At 43.4% G+C, this 19,185-nt stretch overlaps 3 protein-coding genes across 4 annotated transcripts; 2 read left to right on the plus strand and 1 right to left on the minus strand.

Moving 5' to 3' along the window:
* Positions 1 to 589: 589 nt before the first annotated feature.
* On the plus strand, positions 590 to 1,591 carry LOC128739783 (uncharacterized). The gene has a single exon (XM_053835286.1). It carries the CDS (start codon positions 590 to 592, stop codon positions 1,589 to 1,591), a length of 1,002 nt encoding a protein of 333 aa, XP_053691261.1.
* A 6,147-nt stretch (positions 1,592 to 7,738) lies between these two features.
* LOC128739208 (probable glutamate--tRNA ligase, mitochondrial) lies at positions 7,739 to 9,709 on the plus strand. The gene is made up of 3 exons (XM_053834644.1): positions 7,739 to 7,904; positions 7,977 to 9,161; positions 9,223 to 9,709. Exons 1-3 carry the CDS (start codon positions 7,763 to 7,765, stop codon positions 9,465 to 9,467), a joined length of 1,572 nt encoding a protein of 523 aa, XP_053690619.1. The 5' UTR covers positions 7,739 to 7,762; the 3' UTR covers positions 9,468 to 9,709.
* LOC128739209 (serine incorporator 1) lies at positions 9,478 to 16,842 on the minus strand. Of its 2 annotated transcripts, none has more exons than XM_053834646.1 (4): positions 16,665 to 16,842; positions 15,497 to 16,511; positions 9,997 to 10,162; positions 9,478 to 9,918 (listed from the first exon to the last, which is right to left on the minus strand). In XM_053834646.1, the coding sequence occupies exons 1-4, from the start codon at positions 16,698 to 16,700 to the stop codon at positions 9,780 to 9,782; spliced, it is 1,356 nt and encodes a 451-aa protein (XP_053690621.1). In that variant the 5' UTR covers positions 16,701 to 16,842; the 3' UTR covers positions 9,478 to 9,779. The 2 variants fall into 2 exon arrangements, with proteins under 2 accessions (XP_053690621.1, XP_053690620.1); XM_053834645.1 differs by having other exon boundaries at positions 9,997 to 10,171.
* Between the last annotated feature and the right edge of the window lie 2,343 nt (positions 16,843 to 19,185).

Below are 19,185 nucleotides of genomic sequence, written 5' to 3' on the forward strand. Positions count from 1 at the left end.
AGTCAATCACTTGTTGTCGTCAAATACGATAGAATATAAACTTGTGTGCGTTTCATTAGGCTATTTTTACGATCCTGAATTTATTAAAAGTCAATAACGATAATTTTCGTACATTGATATACGAGTTGGTGTTTGCTGGGCTGGAAGAGATCACGACAGAACAGGATGTAAGGAATGCGTTGAAGGTACAGTGCGAATTGGGCGACGTACCGATGGGAATCCGGCTCAGAAAGGCATATGGTGGGACGCAGACGGCGACGATTCGTTTCTCAGCGGTAGCAGCGCCCAAATTACTGATGAAGGGTAAAATTAAAGTTGGGTGGTCAGTGTGTGTTCTGAAAGCCATCCCTCGTGTGACCAAGGAAATGGAACGTTGTTTCAGGTGCTGGGGCTTCGGTCATCAGGCGCGTAACTGTGAAGGTCCGGATAGATCCAGATCGTGTCGGAAATGCGGCGAGAATGGCCATTTTGCAAGCGACTGCGCAAAGCCACCGAGGTGTATGCTGTGCAATAATTCAGAGAGAAATGACCACACGACGGGAGGCTTCCAATGCCCAGCGTATAAAAAGGCGACGGTGGGTCAGCAGTGATGGAGGTAACCCAGATTAATCTCTATCATTGCGACATAGCACAACAACTGCTGTGGCAGTCGACAACGGAGTCGTTGTGCGACGCCGCGATAATTGCAGAGCCGTACCGAATTCCTCCCGGTAACGGTAACTGGGCAGCTGATAAAGCAGCAATGGCTGCAATACACGTAATGGGCAGTTTCCCCATTGAGGAGGTGGTTTCTAGTTCGTATGAAGGTTTCGTGATTGTCAAAATCAACGGGATCTACGTATGCAGCTGTTACGCACCCTCAAGATGGACCATGGAGCAGTTCCACCAGATGCTGGACGCGCTGACCGAAAAACTCATCGGGCGAAGGCCGATCACCGTTGAGGGAGACTTTAACGCATGGGCTGTGGAGTGGGGGAGCAAATGCACCAACACCAGAGGATACAGTATGTTAGAAGCCCTGGCTAAGATGGAAATTGCACTGTTCAACGAAGGTACCGTTAGCACCTTTCGTAAAGACGGCCACGAATCCATCATTGATGTCACTTTTGGCAGTCCATCCATGATGCCGAACATAAATTGGAGGGTCTGCGAAGGGTATACCCATAGCGATCACCAGGAGATTAAATTTAGTGTCGGCCGACGAAATCCGGCGATAAGACAGAAAGCCAGAACCTACGAGCGGAAGTGGGAGACGACGGCCTTTGACAGGGATCTTTTCGTCGAGGCACTCCGGGTGGACAGTGGAAGATCGATCCTGAATGAGAACGAGTTGACAGATATATTGGTCAGGGCATGTGATGCTACCATGCCCAGAAAACAGGAACCGAGAAAAGAGCGGCGACCGGCTTATTGGTGGAATGCAGCAATTAGCAACCATCGTGCTAGTTGTCTCAGAGCCACAAGACGCGTCCAAAGATCCAGAACTGAAGCAGATCGGGAAGAACGTAGCGCTGCGTTTAGAGTGGCCAGGGCTGCATTGAAACGGGAGATAAAACAAAGTAAACGCAACTGCTTCAAGGAGCTGTGCTGAGAAATAGACGCCAACCCCTGGGGTGACGCGTACCGAATCGTTATGGCAAAAGTAAAAGGTCCTGTGACAATTAGGGAGTTGTGTCCGAATGAGCTGAAGTCTACTGTCTACTGGATACATGCGGGACTCCTGGACTCCTGGAGAGGATAATTCTGAATAGGCTTACGAGGTATACAGAAGGTGAACACGGTCTGTCAAACATGCAGTTTGGGTTCCGGAAAGGGAATTCCACGGTGGATGCAATTCGGACAGTGATCGAGCGAGCCGAGAAGTCGTCCAAACAGAGGCGAAGAGGAGATCGTTTTTGAGCCGTTGTAACGATCGACGTAAAAAACGCGTTTAACAGTGCCAGTTGGGAGGCCATTGCCGAATCGCTGCATAGAATGCATGTCCCGGGATATCTATGCAGGATACTGAGGAGTTACTTCAGGAATCGGACGCTTGTTTACGAGACCGCCGAGGGGTGCAAGACGATGAAAATTACGTCTGGAGTCCCACAAGGCTCCATCCTTGGCCCAACGCTCTGGAACGGGATGCACAACGGTGTATTGTCTCTGAAGCTGCCTAGAGGCGCGGTGATCGTCGGCTTTGCAGATGCTGGTGACAGAGGCGATTAGAACTATCGAGAACTGGATGCATGGTGCAAAGCTACAAATCGCCCACCATAAAACGGAGGTTCTGCTGGTTAGCAACTGTAAGGCTGTGCAACATGCAGTCGTCACCGTCGGAGAGCACATTATTACTTCAACGCGCGCGGTCAAGCATCTGGGAGTAATGATAGACGACCGGTTGAACTTCAACTACCACGTGGACTACGCTTGCGAGAAGGCGGCGAAGGCTATCAATGCGATAGCCAGAATCATGCCGAATTGTTACGGGCCGAGTAGTAGTAAGCGGAGACTGCTGGCTAGTGTGCCATCATCGATACTGCGGTATGGAAGTCCAGTCTGGATCGCAGCACTACAATCGAAGCTGAATTGTACCTTCCGACTCATGGCTGTAAGAGTTGCCAGTGCATATAGAACAATATCGTCGGAGGCAGTATGTGTTATCCAGCGGGGTGCTATCCCTATCTTAACGAACGACGTTCGACAGTCGACTTAACAAAGGGCGCTGTTGCAGGAAAAGCGCCCGTCTGACAGGTAAATTTGCTGCCAACCTTGTCGAGATGGTGCTGAGATGTTGACAACAAAAACATGGCACCCATCGCAAGCCCCTGGTGTTATCGCTGGAATGATCGCCATAAGCATCATGCTCGTGGAAGATAACGGCTGCTACGGACGAAGAAACATCAGAGGAGCCCGGAAGCTGGCGAGAGAAGAGTCGCTGAGCAAATGGCAGCAAGAGTGGGATAGGGCCGAGAATGGTAGATGGACGCACCGACTCATACCGGTTCTGTCAACCTGGTTGAACAGGAAACATGGAGACGTCGGGTTCCACTTGACGCAGTTTCTCTCGGGTCACGGTTGCTTCAGGCAATACCTGCATCGGTTCGGGCACGCTGCGACCCCATTCTGCCCGGAATGCAGAGAGACGGTAGAAACACCACAGGGTTTTTGAACGTCCTCGATTTGCCACGATACGAAGGGAGATGCCGCCCCTGACGGTGGAGAACATAGTAGGCGAAATGTGTCGGGAGGAGAGCGTGTGGAATGCCGTCACCGGCGTTGTAGCACAGATTATGTTGCAACTGCAACGACAGTGGAGAAACGACCAGCGAACTAGCGAAATCCCGATTAGCAGACAATCTTGACAGACGCATCGGTGGAATGACGAGCGTGACGGAGCAAACCAAGCTTGGACAGAAACACTACGAGGGCGGCCGTGAGAGGATAGATGTTATTTTAGTCGCTATCCCTGGATCGGTTCGCATCTTGATAGATGAAGTGGTAGTGTGGTAGCGAACTCGACGGAGCAGTGCTGAGCCCAACAAGAAACCCTGCGAGGGTGGCCGTGAGGAGATGGAAGTCATGACGGTCGCCATCTTTGAATCGGTATACGTCTCGACAGGTGCAAGGAAAGTGGACGGTGAAGGAGAATGTAGTAGCAACAAGAATGGCAAAACCCTGCGAGGGTGAATGTGAAGGAGTGGACGTTATGACGGTCATCTCCGGATCGGGGTGTACAGACACAGCCTCCCCCCGAACGCCCCCGATACTTAACGGTAGTTCCGGGGGGTTAAGGTCAGACGCCCGTGAGGTTTTTAGTGGGTTAGAGTCTCACACTGTGCCACGTGATGTAGCAATATATCATTAGTGTGCCTGGCATTTTACGTGAGTTTCCTCCCGTAAAAAAAACACACACACACACACACCCAAATGTGATTCAATATAAATATCGGTACATATTTCCCATTTTTCACTTTGATATACGTAAGAAAATGTTAGCTGGCAACTCAAAATGACTTTTTAATTTTCCGCTTTTTTCCCGGTTTTTTCGATATAATTTGTTTGATTTTCCCGGTTTTTTAATCGCGAGAGATAAGAAAAATATTTTTACTTTTATTTATTTTTCCCTGTTTTTAAGAATTTGTGCAAAGAAAACAATGTTCAATTTTTTAAGTCGATTTTTATCGAGCATTGCGAATTTTTTCTGTGAGAAATTTAGCTTTTTGCTTTCTATCACGGAGTGCAACTACGGGCAGTTTACCTAAGCTAAGCTAATACGTGTATCATTCAGGACGCCTCTCGTATTTTTTCGCTGCCGGCTGCCTTTTTTCGTTGTCTGCACATTTTCAAGTTTCAAATATCAGGAGACCAGCAGCGCCTATAGTTTGTTGTATTAATCGACTTAATTGAAGTAGCAGTCAAAAGTATGAAATACAATTAAGCGCCAGGGATGCACTGCATTTCAGTCGAGATGCTGACCCACCTTTATCAGTGCCCACAGATGGCGTTTAGGCCGAGCAACTAAGTATTTTCTGAGTCGCTTGAGGACTCAGCTACTAGACCCAATTCACCGAATTTTGATATCGGTAGGCAGTCTCGAGTAATCCACCATAGAGTGACTCAAGTACTTAGTATATGGAAAATGTTCTTCTTTTGCTTTAGTGCTCATAGATGGCGTTTAGGCCGAGCAACTAAGTATTTTCTGAGTTGCTTGAGGTCTCAGCTACTAGACCCAATTCACCGAATCTTGATTTCGGTAGGCAGCCACGAGTAATCCACCATACAGTGACTCAAGTACTTAGTATATGGAAAATGTCCCTTTTATGCTTCAGTGCTCATAGATGGCGTTTAGGCCGAGCAACTAAGTATTTTCTGAGTCGCTTGAGGATTCAGCTACTATACCCAATTCACCGAATCTTGATATCGGTAGGCAGTCACGAGTAATCCACCATAGTGTGACTCAAGTACTTAGTGCATGGAAAATGTTCCTCTTTTGCTTCAGTGCTCATAGATGGCGTTTAGGCCGAGCAACTAAGTATTTTCTGAGTCGCTTGAGGTCTCAGCTACTAGACCCAATTCACCGAATCTTGATATCGGTAGGCAGTCACGAGTAATCCACCAAAGAGTGACTCAAGTACTTAGTGCATGGAAAATGTTCCTCTTTTGCTTCAGTGCTCATAGATGGCGTTTAGGCCGAGCAACTAAGTATTTTCTGAGTCGCTTGAGGATTCAGCTACTATACCCAATTCACCGAATCTTGATATCGGTAGGCAGTCACGAGTAATCCACCATAGAGTGACTCAAGTACTTAGTATATGGAAAATGTTCCTTTTATGCTTCAGTGCTCATAGATGGCGTTTAGGCCGAGCAACTAAGTATTTTCTGAGTCGCTTGAGGTGTCAGCTACTAGACCCAATTCACCGAATCTTGATATCGGTAGGCAGTCACGAGTAATCCACCATAGAGTGACTCAAGTACTTAGTGCATGGAAAATGTTCCTCTTTTGCTTCAGTGCTCATAGATGGCGTTTAGGCCGAGCAACTAAGTATTTTCTGAGTCGCTTGAGGTCTCAGCTACTAGGCCCAATTCACCGAATCTTGATATCGGTAGGCAGTCACGAGTAATCCACCATAGAGTGACTCAAGTACTTAGTGCATGGAAAATGTTCCTCTTTTGCTTCAGTGCTCATAGATGGCGTTTAGGCCGAGCAACTAAGTATTTTCTGAGTCGCTTGAGGTTTCAGCTACTAGGCCCAATTCACCGAATCTTGATATCGGTAGGCAGTCACGAGCAATCCATCATAGTGTGACTCAAATATTTAGTATATTGAAAATGTTCCTCTTTTGCTTCAGTGCTCATAGATGGCGTTTAGGCCGAGCAACTAAGTATTTTCTGAGTCGCTTGAGGTCTCAGCTACTAGGCCCAATTCGCCGAATCTTGATATCGGTAGGCAGTCACGAGTAATCCACCATAGAGTGACTCAAGTACTTAGTGCATGGAAAATGTTCCTCTTTTGCTTCAGTGCTCATAGATGGCGTTTAGGCCGAGCAACTAAGTATTTTCTGAGTCGCTTGAGGTCTCAGCTACTAGGCCCAATTCGCCGAATCTTGATATCGGTAGGCAGTCACGAGTAATCCACCATAGAGTGACTCAAGTACTTAGTGCATGGAAAATGTTCCTCTTTTGCTTCAGTGCTCATAGATGGCGTTTAGGCCGAGCAACTATGTATTTTCTGAGTCGCTTGAGGTCTCAGCTACTAGGCCCAATTCACCGAATCTTGATATCGGTAGGCAGTCACGAGTAATCCACCATAGAGTGACTCAAGTACTTAGTGCATGGAAAATGTTCCTCTTTTGCTTCAGTGCTCATAGATGGCGTTTAGGCCGAGCAACTATGTATTTTCTGAGTCGCTTGAGGTCTCAGCTACTAGGCCCAATTCACCGAATCTTGATATCGGTAGGCAGTCACGAGTAATCCACCATAGAGTGACTCAAGTACTTAGTGCATGGAAAATGTTCCTCTTTTGCTTCAGTGCTCATAGATGGCGTTTAGGCCGAGCAACTAAGTATTTTCTGAGTCGCTTGAGGTTTCAGCTACTAGGCCCAATTCACCGAATTTTGATATCGGTAGGCAGTCACGAGTAATCTACCATGTGCTACTTAACCTTCTGCGGCTGTGGTGCCCTAATCTTAACGATTGTGCTGACGTGGTGTTCTACTGGACACCGCAACTTAACCTAGTAATTCTTAATCTTGAATTATGGAAATTCAGATCTTAATTATTTTAGAATTCTGTACAATTCTGTCGGGAAGACGATGCAAACTTAAAAATCAAAATACAACACTTGACGCACATGTTGCATTTTTCTGATTTCTGGTGTCTGTCGGACTACCACCTCAACCGCAGAAGATTAAGTATTAAGAATATGGTGTCTTCAATATTTCCTCGTGTGCTGCTGTAGTTATTCAGAGCGTGTTTAGCCGAGAATCATAAAATTTTCTTATTTGCCTAGACTCCTAGGTGCTCCTATTTGTTTAACTTTCCTCATGGCTAGGTTTTCCGAAATGTACATATTTGCTTTCATATTAAGCGCACGTTGGTTGAGTATCCCTAAAATGATTAATATAAGTTATTTGTATCTTACCTCATTTTAATTAGTTTTTATTTTAATTTGATTTAGTTTATTGTCCTTTAGTCACACGTAATGTTTTGGGTCGACCAACTTAAACTCTCTGATTTGCCTGGCTGGAGTCAAATAGGTATCCCTAAAATTGTATCCATATTATTTGAGGATAATGCTTTTGCAGCAATTTGTTTCTTACCTTGGTTTTTTATTTAGTGAGTTTTTGATTTCAATTTGTTTGATTTAGTGATCCACTGTCTGTTCTGCAGTAAACATAAACATTTATTTTATTTTTAATTTTGGTGGGTGCCTTCACAGCTTTAGTTCTAGTGCTAGCCATTACGGGCGCTACCTTATATGTGTGCCGCTGTGCAAAAATTGTCAGTTTTGGTGGTTAATTCATGGTGGGTGAATTCACACTGCTATTATAAACGCGGATCTCGCCCACCATGTTTTACTGCCCTCCAAAATGAAAGATTTCAAGTTTGAAATTGAAATCTTTCATTTTTTTCGGGTGAGATTCTTGGTGGGCGAATTCACAGAAGTATTTGTAGACGGTCCCCGGTAAACAAAATTGTGGTTTTTAAATTGAAACGTCATTCAAAAGTTAGTAAACAGTCATGTTATATGAAAAGTTTTTACGAAATTTCATTTAATATCATGTATATAATTCAAAATACATTACTGAGAAATTCGATATCCGTAAGATCGGTTCTGCAGTCCAGCTTTTTTCGTAGTTTATGCAGCAATGTTCCAGAATCGAGCGATAATGTGCGAGTACGTTTCGCACCCAGCCCAACCGGTATGTTTATAAGTTTCTATGTAGTGTAAATTGTTGCATCATAAGTAATCTAAATATAATTCCGTATTAAAGGTTTTATGCATTTGGGAGGGCTGCGGACCGCTCTGTTCAACTATCTTTTTGCAAAATCACATAGAGGAAAATTTATCCTTCGGATAGAAGACACAGATCAAGAACGATTAGTCGACGGAGCAACCGAAAAAATTTACCAAGATTTGAAATGGGCAGGTTTAATACCGGATGAAAGTCCATGGAACGAAGGGTCATACGGACCTTATGTACAAAGTTTAAGATATGACATATACAAACAAGAGGTCAAAAAACTAATGGAAGATGGTCGAGCTTACTACTGTTTTTGTTCGGAACGGAGATTAGATTTGCTAAGAAAGGATGCCATCCGACTGCGACAAGTACCAAAATATGACAATAAATGCAGACATCTGACGCCGGGTCAAATAGCCGAGCGACTAGCTAAAAACGATAAATTTTGCATACGATTCAAGCTGGATTCAAAAGCGGACGAATTCCAGGATTTGATATATGGCAAGATAGTCTACTTTTTAGCGCAAAACGAAGGAGATCCAGTGATTATCAAATCGGACGGTTTTCCGACCTACCATTTCGCCAATGTAGTTGATGATCATTATATGAAGATAACACACGTTTTACGCGGTGTCGAATGGCAAATATCGACTCCCAAACATATCCAAATGTTCCAGGCTTTCGGATGGAGACCACCACAATATGCTCATTTACCGTTGGTGATGAATTCTAACGGATCTAAGCTAAGTAAACGTCAAGGAGATGTACAGCTAGATCACTACAGAAACATTGGAATATTCCCTCAAGCTTTGTTGAATTTTATTACACAAAGTGGAGGCGGATTCGATCGAGATTTAATAAATATTGACGGCCCGCAGTTAAAGGATCTCGTTGAAAATTTCGATATTAAAAAAATCAATGCACACTCTAGTCGGCTCAACCCAGATTTGCTTTGGCAGTGCAATCGGGAGGAAATAGCCTACCAACTGCAGCACTCGCCGGAACAAGCGGATGCCCTGGTGAAGCAAGTGATCGGGATGCTACGAAGCGAGCACAAAGACCACCTCAAAAACTTAGATTTAGATGAAAAGCATGTTCGAGAAGTGTTGCAATGGGCCATCACAAGGATCGGTTCTCTGCAGGATTTAGTCAAGGGAAAACTTTCCTTTTTGTGGGTGCTACCTCAGCGAACAAAAGACACAACAATAGATGGCGGTGAGTGCGGAATGCCAAAGGTATCATTATCTGTAACATAACTTGTTTGATTTTTTTGCAGATGTTCTCGAAGTGCTGGCCAAAAACTTTGCAAGCGAAACGGAAATTCCGTTTACCAAAGCCGATATCAGCAACTTTCTTAAGGCATTTGCCGAACGTAATAGCATTGCGTTCGATCAGTTCATGAAATCCCTGCGTGGAAGTCTTAGCGGACTGCGGGATGGTCCCGGTGTGGCTGAGATGATGGAAATTCTCGGACGCGACAAAACCATAGAACGAATTCGTTTGGCTGCGAAAAGAAGATAGGCTTCCTTTGTTCAGGGTTGGAAATGGAACCTTTATTATCAGATTGAACGTGTTTGGATAAATATTGCATTTTATCGATTAGCATACTAGGAGACTACTTGTATGATTAGTTGTAATAGAGGTAAATTCAATCTGTTCCTACGACAGGTTTTTGTATTCGATCGATTTTGCTCTTGTTGAGAAAGTTACCTTATTGATAACAAACAGTTAAATGGGTTGATTAATCGCTAATAAAACCTTACTCTCTGGTAATTTAACACTGACTTTGGAAAGAATTACTTATATCTTGTTGGTAATTTTGCTTTAAAACATTCAGTTAAATTCACGGTCTGTTAAAACCATCGGTGCTACCAAGGTCCAGGCGTACAGTCCTACGCAGAACCAGCTCGAAATGATTTTTACCCACATAGAAGCAGCGTTGGCATTCAAAGTGTCCAACGACGAATTTGGTCTGCAAAAAGAAAATAAGTCAAATGTCGTGATTATATTACCGATACATTTCTGCGGTTTACAAGTTAGCTATACTTACTGGTACCAATTGGTGAGTGTCATCATCACATACAGAGTAGCGGTGATGAAAACGACATGGAACAGTGACCATGAATAGGCCACCGCTTCTTCCTCATTGTCGCGTACCTCATTCGAGCCACCATGATGTCCGCCGCTGCTGGATCCGCCGTCATCACTTAAGGTTGCTGCTAAGACTATACGCATTAGCAATCGTTTGAATACATAAAATGAAGTATACGGCAATTGTGTGCAAGTTCACCGGACCACCGCCGATTGGTTAGATAGAAGTAGTAGAAGAAGGTGCAGGTTGTTTGTTACAGAAGCACAAAGGAAGATATTAATCGGTAAAACATTGTTTTAGTGTGAATCAAAATGATCGGTGAGGATTCAAGAGGTTGATGTTAAAACAGCAGGAGGAAACGATAAGTTTTAATAATATTCACACTAATGTTACTCAAGAAAGTTATCTAAATTAGCAAACTCAAGCATTAAAATGTTTCAACTCATCTGTTGTAATACATGCCCAACAACAGAAATTATTAACGTCGTTTCAAGATTTGGGATTTTGATGGATAGTCGGCACTTTTCAGATATCGCCGCCAGGACCTTTTGGGGCGCTAACATTGATTCGGACCACTACCTAGTGATGGTTAAGATACGTCAAAAACTACCTATTGCGAACAATATACGATACCGGCGCTCGCCGCGGTATAATCTATCACGAATTACCTCTCGAAACCGCACTGCTGGAAGAAGGTGAACTGGACAAAGCCTCTTTTGAGGACTTTTAGCGTGCCGTGAAAACAGACAATAACAGTCTTTGGACGTGTTGCTCCGATTCGACATCACGAATGGTTTGACGAGAAGTGCCAGCAGATATTGGATGAGAAGAACGCAGCGCGGGTACAAATGCTGCGTGGAGCCACCCGTCAGAATATGAAGCGATACAAACAGAGGCGGAAACAGCAAACCCGATTCGTCCAGGAGAAGCACCACCAGGAGGACAAGGAGTGCAAAGAACTCAAGCATCTGTACCACTTTTACGACACACGACAGTTCTATCAGAGACTCAACGAATCTCGCAAAGGCTTTCTGTCGCGGGCCGAAATGTGCAGAAATAAAGATAGAGGTATTTTGACTGGCGAATGGCGTGCAGGCGAAAGACCATGATAGTGGAGAAAGTGACTTCACTGGTGCAGCAAGCGCCGGAAATGTGCCACCCCCATTGATAAGCGAAGGCAAAAAATCAGAGAGGTTGTGTACAAGACACGACCGCATATATAGGTGACGCAGGACTACGTAAGTCTCTTTGTAGTGATAGTAGTATGTATTCATGCTTGTAATCATTCGGTTCTTCATGTATACATGCTATATGCAACATGCTACATGCTTTGTATGTAACGTTTATCAAAGTAGTAACATCGCATACGTTCAATTCTCAAAAGATTGTGAATTTGAAAACAATTTAACAAAATCAAGAACAAAAACTATTACTTTCCTGCTACCTTACTGAAACTAAAGATTGTTTTTATTATCCATGGTTTCCCACATTGAAGGGATTTTACCAATTCAATCCTATTTTATTAACAGCACATCTTTTCACTACACTTCTTAATGAAATGGCAAGCATGCGTATTCATACAGAGTCGTATTATATCCGGACACTACAGCTGTAGCACATTTTTCCAACACAGATATCAAATTCGCCGAGGTTTAATCGTCTCACAGTAAAGAATTTGCGATCTGTTGGGACAACGAACTTGTGTCATTTTTTCTGGCACACTTCCCTAACACAGACATCAGATTGGACTAGGTTTAATCGCGTTCGTAAGAAATCTGTTAGCTCGAGGGGGCTTTGTCACTCTCTCTGGCGTACTTCCCAAGCAAGGATATCAAAATGGTCTAGGTTGAACCCCGGTGTTAAGAAATCTTGTTGAAATGAGGAAACTTTGTCACTTGTTTTGGCTTACTTCCCAAGCACAGATATCAAATTGGTATAGGCTTAGATCATCGTAAAGAATCTTTCAACCAATCACGAAGCGATAATTCTGGTAAAACATAGGTTCATTATTTTCAATTTTTCAATAGTTCAACATCAAGAATCCATACTTTTCTTCATTTGGGTCAATTCTTAGAAGATTTTTCGATCGATTGGTGTAAGAATATTGAAAATTGATCGGAAAATCGCTGAGCTATTAGCGCTCAAAACCTTTCATTTTTCGTGACGCTCGCATTTTTCGATTTTTTAGAATGACACCCTATCTCAAAACTTGCCGTAAGACGTAGTCCTACGTCAAAAGTCTTCCAGCGGTTGAAGAACAACAAAGCAGCAGCAAAGGATGGCGTTGGAGCGGGCCCAGAAATTTGGCTAGTAGTTTATTGATTCAAATAATCAATTCTTCGCGAATTCTCCAACCACTTCTCTACATACAAAAACCCGAATGTTTAACTCAAACGCTAAATCCGTACTGCTGTATGCCTGGGAAACGTGGTGCGTCTAAGCGGAGAGAACTCAAAAACTGCAGGTATTTATTAATTGGTGCCTGCGATATACCATTCGTGTCTGGCGACCTGACAACTGGATATCCAATGTAAAACTCCAACACCGATGCCATCCACAGCCGATAGCAAGAGAAATTCGTGAACGTAGGAGGAAGTAGATCGGACACACCTTGAGCAAACGAGCGAACGAGATCTGCAGCGTAGAAGAGGCAGACTTAGAGGCTTATGGTGCCGCAGCTTAGCCAACGGCATCTGGGATGTAGACGAGAACCTGTCCTGGCGACAGGTAAAAGGCATGGCGGCAGTGGAGATCTCTGATATCATCCCTTTGTTCTGCCGGGTCGGCGGACATGGACACATGAGTAAGTAAGCAAGGACAAGTTGACCAGCTGTTTGAATCAGTTGATTTGCAGACTAAGACGCTCCAAAAACAGTCAATCAGTTAAATGCCAACATCTGGAATACGAACGACTACCGGAACGAGTGGAAAGACAGGGTTATTTACCATATCTACAAAAAAGGCGATAAGCTGGATTGTGAGAACTATCGAGCAATCACTATCCTGAATGCCGCCTATAATGTGCTTTTCCAAGTCATCTTCCAACAACTGTTGCTAAAAACCAATTGATTTTTGGGAAGCTGTCAGGCCGGCTTCATGGAAGGTCGGTCTGCAACGGACCAAATCTTCACACTGCAGCAGATCCTCCAGAAGTGCCGCGAATTCCAAGTCCCCACGCGTCATCTGACCCATTCAGCGGGGTGCTATCCGTATCTTAACGAACGGTGTTTGACAGTCCACTTAACGAAGGGCGCTATTTCAAAAAATGCAAGAAATAGCGCCCGTCTGACAAGTAGATTTGCTGCCAACCTTTGTCGAGATGTGCTGAGATGTTGGCAACAAAAACATGGCACCCATCGCAAGCCCCTGGACCCATTCGAATCTTGCATGGGATTTCGACCAGGAGATGATTTTTCTTATCTGCTATTCAACATTGCGTTTGAAGCTGTTCTAAGACGAGGCGACGATCGAATTGCGGGGCACGATTTTCAATAAATCCAGTCAATTTATCTGCTTTGCTGACGACATGGATGCTGTCAGCAGAACATTTGAGGTGGTGAAAGTTCCGTACATCAGACTAAAACGCGAAGCAGAGATGATTGGGATTTGCGGGATCGAGCGCGATAGGGCCCGTTTAGGCAGTATTATGGTAATCGATGAGGATGAGTTTGAGTTAGTTGACGAGTTCGTATGTCTTGGGTCACTGACAACACCAGGCGTGCCTACTGCGGACTTCACAAACACTTTCGGTCAAACAATATGAGCCTCCGTACCAAGTGCACATTGTAAAGCAAAGCAAAGCCTAGGTGCAACATTCCGTTATCGAAACTTGACTTTCTGCCTTTTATACGACAGACTTCGCAGCCAGCTAGTTAGAGTGCAGGACAATTGTGGGACTAGTGCTACGATCCTATTGATTCTAGCAGCCTCTCCAAACCGGGATTCGAACATACGACAACTGGCTTGCTAGACCAACGTCGTACCTCGCCAACTGGGAGTGCATATTGTACAAAATGCTAATTAGACCGGTTGTCCTCTATGAGTATGAAACGAGGATACTGCTAGAAGAGGATCTGCGAGCACTCGGAGTTTTTGAACGGCGGGCGCTAAGAATAATCTTTGGAGTTGTGCAAGAGAACGATGCATGGAGGCGAAGAATGAACCACGAACACGTGCGTCTCTACAGTGAACCCAGCATTCAGAAAGTGGCTTATTTTCTTTATTTTACAATTCATCTGCAATCGGTTCATTGCGGCCAAATTCAGTGCGGTGAAAGCGGTTGGTCAGCAGTGAGGATGGTCGCAAAGTCCTTTGTACTGCGCGAAAATTTACTATCGATAGTATAATTGGGGCGAATTATTCTCACCGTGTAACAGTTTTGTTTCAAAGAAAGCTTGTTAGATGTTGCATCACCGTTCTAAGGTATCTAGACCAAGAAAGCGACAGCGATCGAGATACGGAGGTAGACTTTCGGGGTCACGCAAAGGCAAACTACGCAGGGCCAATCTTATGAACCTCCTCTGCACTCGTTCAATTCAGTTTTGTGGGAATTTATCAAACCGGCATCGTTGAAGAACGGCACATGCTCCAAGAAGGCCGGGAATACAAAATTCCCATGCACCATTTGTTCGTTGATTTTAAAGCTGCATATGATACCATCGACTGAAAAGTCACTGGAAGCATCATCGGCGAGGACGGCTTCTCCAAGAAGCTGATCAAACTGATCGAATCTAGGATGGATGGTACACAGTGCTGTGTTCGGATTTCGGTTTGATTGTCGAGTTTGCTCGAATCACACAAAGGGCTTCGTCAAGGTGATGCTCTCTCATACCTGCTATTCAACTTATCGCTACTAGGTAGTATGAACCGAGCGGATATCAACAAACGGGGCATAATTTTCAACAAATCTAATCAAGAATCATCTGGACACCAGATTAAAGCGCGAAGCAGAAAAGATCGGGTTAAAGGTAGTGTAACGACCGATGGCGATGAGTTCGAATTGTCGAATTGGTCCATCTTGGCTTACTAGTAACGGCGGACAATGAAGGGCAATACAATCGGGGGATGGGTTTTACAAGGAAGCGGCCGACCAGACTAAGCCCCCGCACAAAGTGTACCCTGTACAAGACGCTCATTTGACCAGTTGTTCTCTACGGGCATGAAACGTGGATAAAACAATTGCGGTTTTAGTTTTCAAAAGGTCGCATAATCAACCCTTTTGCATGCATTATGCGACCTTTTGAAAACTAAAGCCACAATTGTCTAGTTTTTCACATTATTTTCCTTAAAAATTACTGTTTTCAACCGAAAAAATATGTACCTATAAGTAGGTAAAACTATAAAAAAGTATAAAACTGCAACGTGCTAAACTATAAAACAAAAAAATCGCTATTTAAGAATGGATTGTTAGGAGATAGGAGATGAGGCGAATAATACATGTACCAAAAATTCCACCTACCTTGCTTTTCGGGATCTGCCAGACGGGAAACGTTGTTGGCCGAGCGTAGGGTCGAATAAAGAATGCACAGCATCCAGATGACCAAGCCGATGATGCTAGTCTTGTCGAAATGAACTTTGTTATGTTTATCACCGATGATGGCCAAAAAGCCCGGATTGCATTCGGCATCAGGATTGTTGGCAACCGCAGACCAAGTCAGATAGATGGTATACAGGGTCACCATCGAACTTTGTAGTAGTCCAGATTTCGGCGAATATTCTTGAACTTTCGGCCAGATCGATAAAATGCTGACTCCTAAGCAGATGATCATATTGAAGGTAATGAAAAACTTGTTCAGCGAACAGTCGTCAGCTTGCGTGAAGTACACGTAGAGCAGAGCGATTCCGGTCAACGATAGAGCAAACTGCAGCCCGGTGACGCAGCAAAGCGCCGCAAACCATCCGCGTGACTCCTCTTCTTCGTAGTTGCTAACCCATGCTTCAGCCCATTGATGTGCAAAGTCAACAATATAGACTAGCTGGACGAGGATGAAAGCAAATCCTCCGATTAATCCAACCCACATCCAGGCTGGACCGAATCCCGTTTCCGGAATAAAGAAAGCTCCTATAGCGATTCCAGTGACGATCATAAACTTGATACCCCAGAAGCCATTCTGTAGTGCGGCTCGAGGATCTTTGGATGAGCGAACACCGACCATCAACACTGCCCAAAGAGCGAAAAAGCAGCACAATGCAAAACAGATGCGGTAAACGGCAAGATAGCCAACGGCGGAGCTACAATCTATAGTATCAGATGTTGGAATCAGATGTCCAGCGGTGGAGGTTGAGTTTGCACAAAATGGCACTTTTTGCAAGAAATCCTGCAAACCGGGAGCCAGCATTATGGCTCCTACGATGGCCCCCAGTAGCAGCATCAGGGCATACATAAACCGAGTTGCCGTCGAGTTGGACTTGAGCGACGACGGACATAGTGCACAACAGAGCGAACAAGCCGTACCAGTACAGCAGCAGGCAAGCTGTGGAAAAGCAAAGACAATACATTGATTTTGCGCTAAATACTTTTGTCCTCCGCAAGATGTGAATCATCAACTGTTTGCTAATCAAATTAAATTTTAAAATGCAGTTTGTCCTTCACTTGGAATAAAATAGGAGTTACTTATAAGACTTACATTAGCTGCCGAAAGTAGGCCTAAAACGGCTCCCATTTTGTGGAAACAGTACTGACTTGCACTTTTAGTCTCTAATTATTCGAATGCACCAAGAAATAAGCACAAAAATCAACTTTTGCGTTTTTACTTAAAAATTTTTCGCTTTCACAACAAAGATTTGCACCAAAAACACCATCAATGGGAGGCGATGCAAAACACAATGACTAAAAAATACGCATACTAGCGTATTAGATGCATCAAAATGTAAAAATTCTGACATTTCATTTTCACATAGCGATGGATTAATCGCATCAGACGATACAGCGCTGCCTTTGCAGCATAAAACTCATAAAATATAGGGCTATAGGGATGCCAGGTGATTTTTTGAAAAGTCTTCACGAACCAAGGAAAAATGTCTTCATTTGTCTTCCTTCGGCTTTCCGCCCATTTAAACTGCATGGTGAAGATAATATATGTCTTCACATGTCTTCAATAGAGTGACTATATACAGAGTGGCGACAATGTCAAAATTGGAATGATAATTGGGTTGTTTAATGGTATATGGGTTTTAATGGCATATGACGCAGATTGGCATAAAAAATAAGAAAACATAAACCATTTGGTTTTTTTTTATTGTATAAACGTCAAAAAAAAATTTTTAATGTTTATTATGTCAGGTTAATATTTAAGACTACATGCCATCGAAAAACCATTCGCGACATTCACTGCTTGATTGCCTGATAGTTTGCGACAACCTTACATTCAACATCAACTATAGTCCGCCGCGTTTGCGAAAGCTTTTGACATTTCTTGATGTCACAGTGATGAAATATTGTCCCTGTTGAAATCATCTTACGTGTCTTATGCATGTTTTCCAACGTGACTCACGAACGTCATTATATAAACGCAAGTGTCTTTTAATAAAAATTTAAAATAATGTTTTTTATAATATCGAAGCTGTAGACAATTTAAATGCAAAAATAAATTTTGTTATCTGTTCCTGGAGGTGTTCTTCGTGCATAAATGTGTCTAAATGAGACATTTCTCATGCACTAAACAACCCAATTATCTGTCAGTGTCATTCCAATCGAGCAGACGACCTATCCAACGCGTATGCAGGAAAGAGAAAGAAAAGCCTTGAAAAAACCGCAATGCATACATTTGGGATGACTTGTCGCCACTCTGTATATAGTCACTCTAGTCTTCAAGTTCGCTATGACGGCGAGTATGCGTGAAGCAGAATAGCGATTTGTTAAAGAGCGCAAACGACAGAAATATGTCGGAAATAATTTTCACGCATTCAGCTACGGGCAGTTCTGTAAGTGGAAAAGAGGTCGTGCGGTGCCGTCATTGCAAAGTGAAGACATTTCACTTTTTTGTAACAAAAATCAAAATGAAGACATGTCTTCACCTCTGGCATCTCTGAACTATAGTTAAAAAATGTGGTCAGTGATGCCAAATATGGGTTTTTCCGTTGGAATAGTGATTTTGATGAATAATTTTATTGATATCCAAATAAAAAAAAGGACAGTTTTTTTTTCAAAATATATTGATTTCGGAATGAATTATGCAGAGTTTTGATTAATTTTTATTAAAGTGATGAAATGGATGAAATCAAGGGCTGGCAACCCTATCCCTACTCAATGTGTTTCTGTTTAGCCAACATCTACAGCCGGCGTGGGTATTATTTGCAAAAATCTGGCTAAGATGAAGATCTGCCATCTGCCAGCTACGGGGTGAAGTGGCTGTCAAATTCATACATTTTCGATGTCCCACGCATAGGTACCAAAATGTTAATGTTGACAAGAACCAAAAAATTTGCTGGGATTTCCCGTTTACCGAGGACCATTTGAAAGTTGCTCTCTTGACTCCCACATGAGAAAGAGATAGCAACACACTATGCCCTTGTCTGCCAGTATACCAGCTTTGCAGAGTGAAACGAACAGAACGTATAGCGGTGTCATGCTGTTTCACTTACGCAAATGGTTAGATCTTGACTGCAAAAACATGGCTGCCTGGACCGTGGATGACAGGGATGATGAATTTTGTAGATTTTCGAACTATAGAACTTGCTAAGCCCAGTGCAAAAGGCTACAAAAATTTATCGTTTTTACTCAAACGTATATTTTTTACCGGGGTGTAACTGGGGGAAAACAAAAACAAAATCAATGTAAAATCTAACAACAGCAACAACAAACCAAGCGTCGATGTGTGCGTACGGTAAACGTCAGCAAGCTCAATGAACAACACTCGACTAGAGTGACTATATACAGAGTGGCGACAATGTCAAAATTGGAATGATAATTATCTGTCAGTGTCATTCCAATCGAGCAGACAACCTATCCAACGCGTATGCAGGAAAGAGAAAGAAAAACCTAGAATAAACCGCATTGCATACATTTGGGATGACTTGGCGCCACTCTGTATATAGTCACTCTACACTCGACAACTTATAAAATACGGCATCACTGATGATGGCAGCATTCATTAATTTGGTTAATTTGACGTTCCGTTTTGAGAATCTCGTTCTCGTTTCTCGATT

The sequence above is a fragment of the Sabethes cyaneus genome, chromosome 3 (genome assembly GCF_943734655.1).
Source record: "Sabethes cyaneus chromosome 3, idSabCyanKW18_F2, whole genome shotgun sequence".
NCBI lineage: Eukaryota > Metazoa > Arthropoda > Insecta > Diptera > Culicidae > Sabethes > Sabethes cyaneus.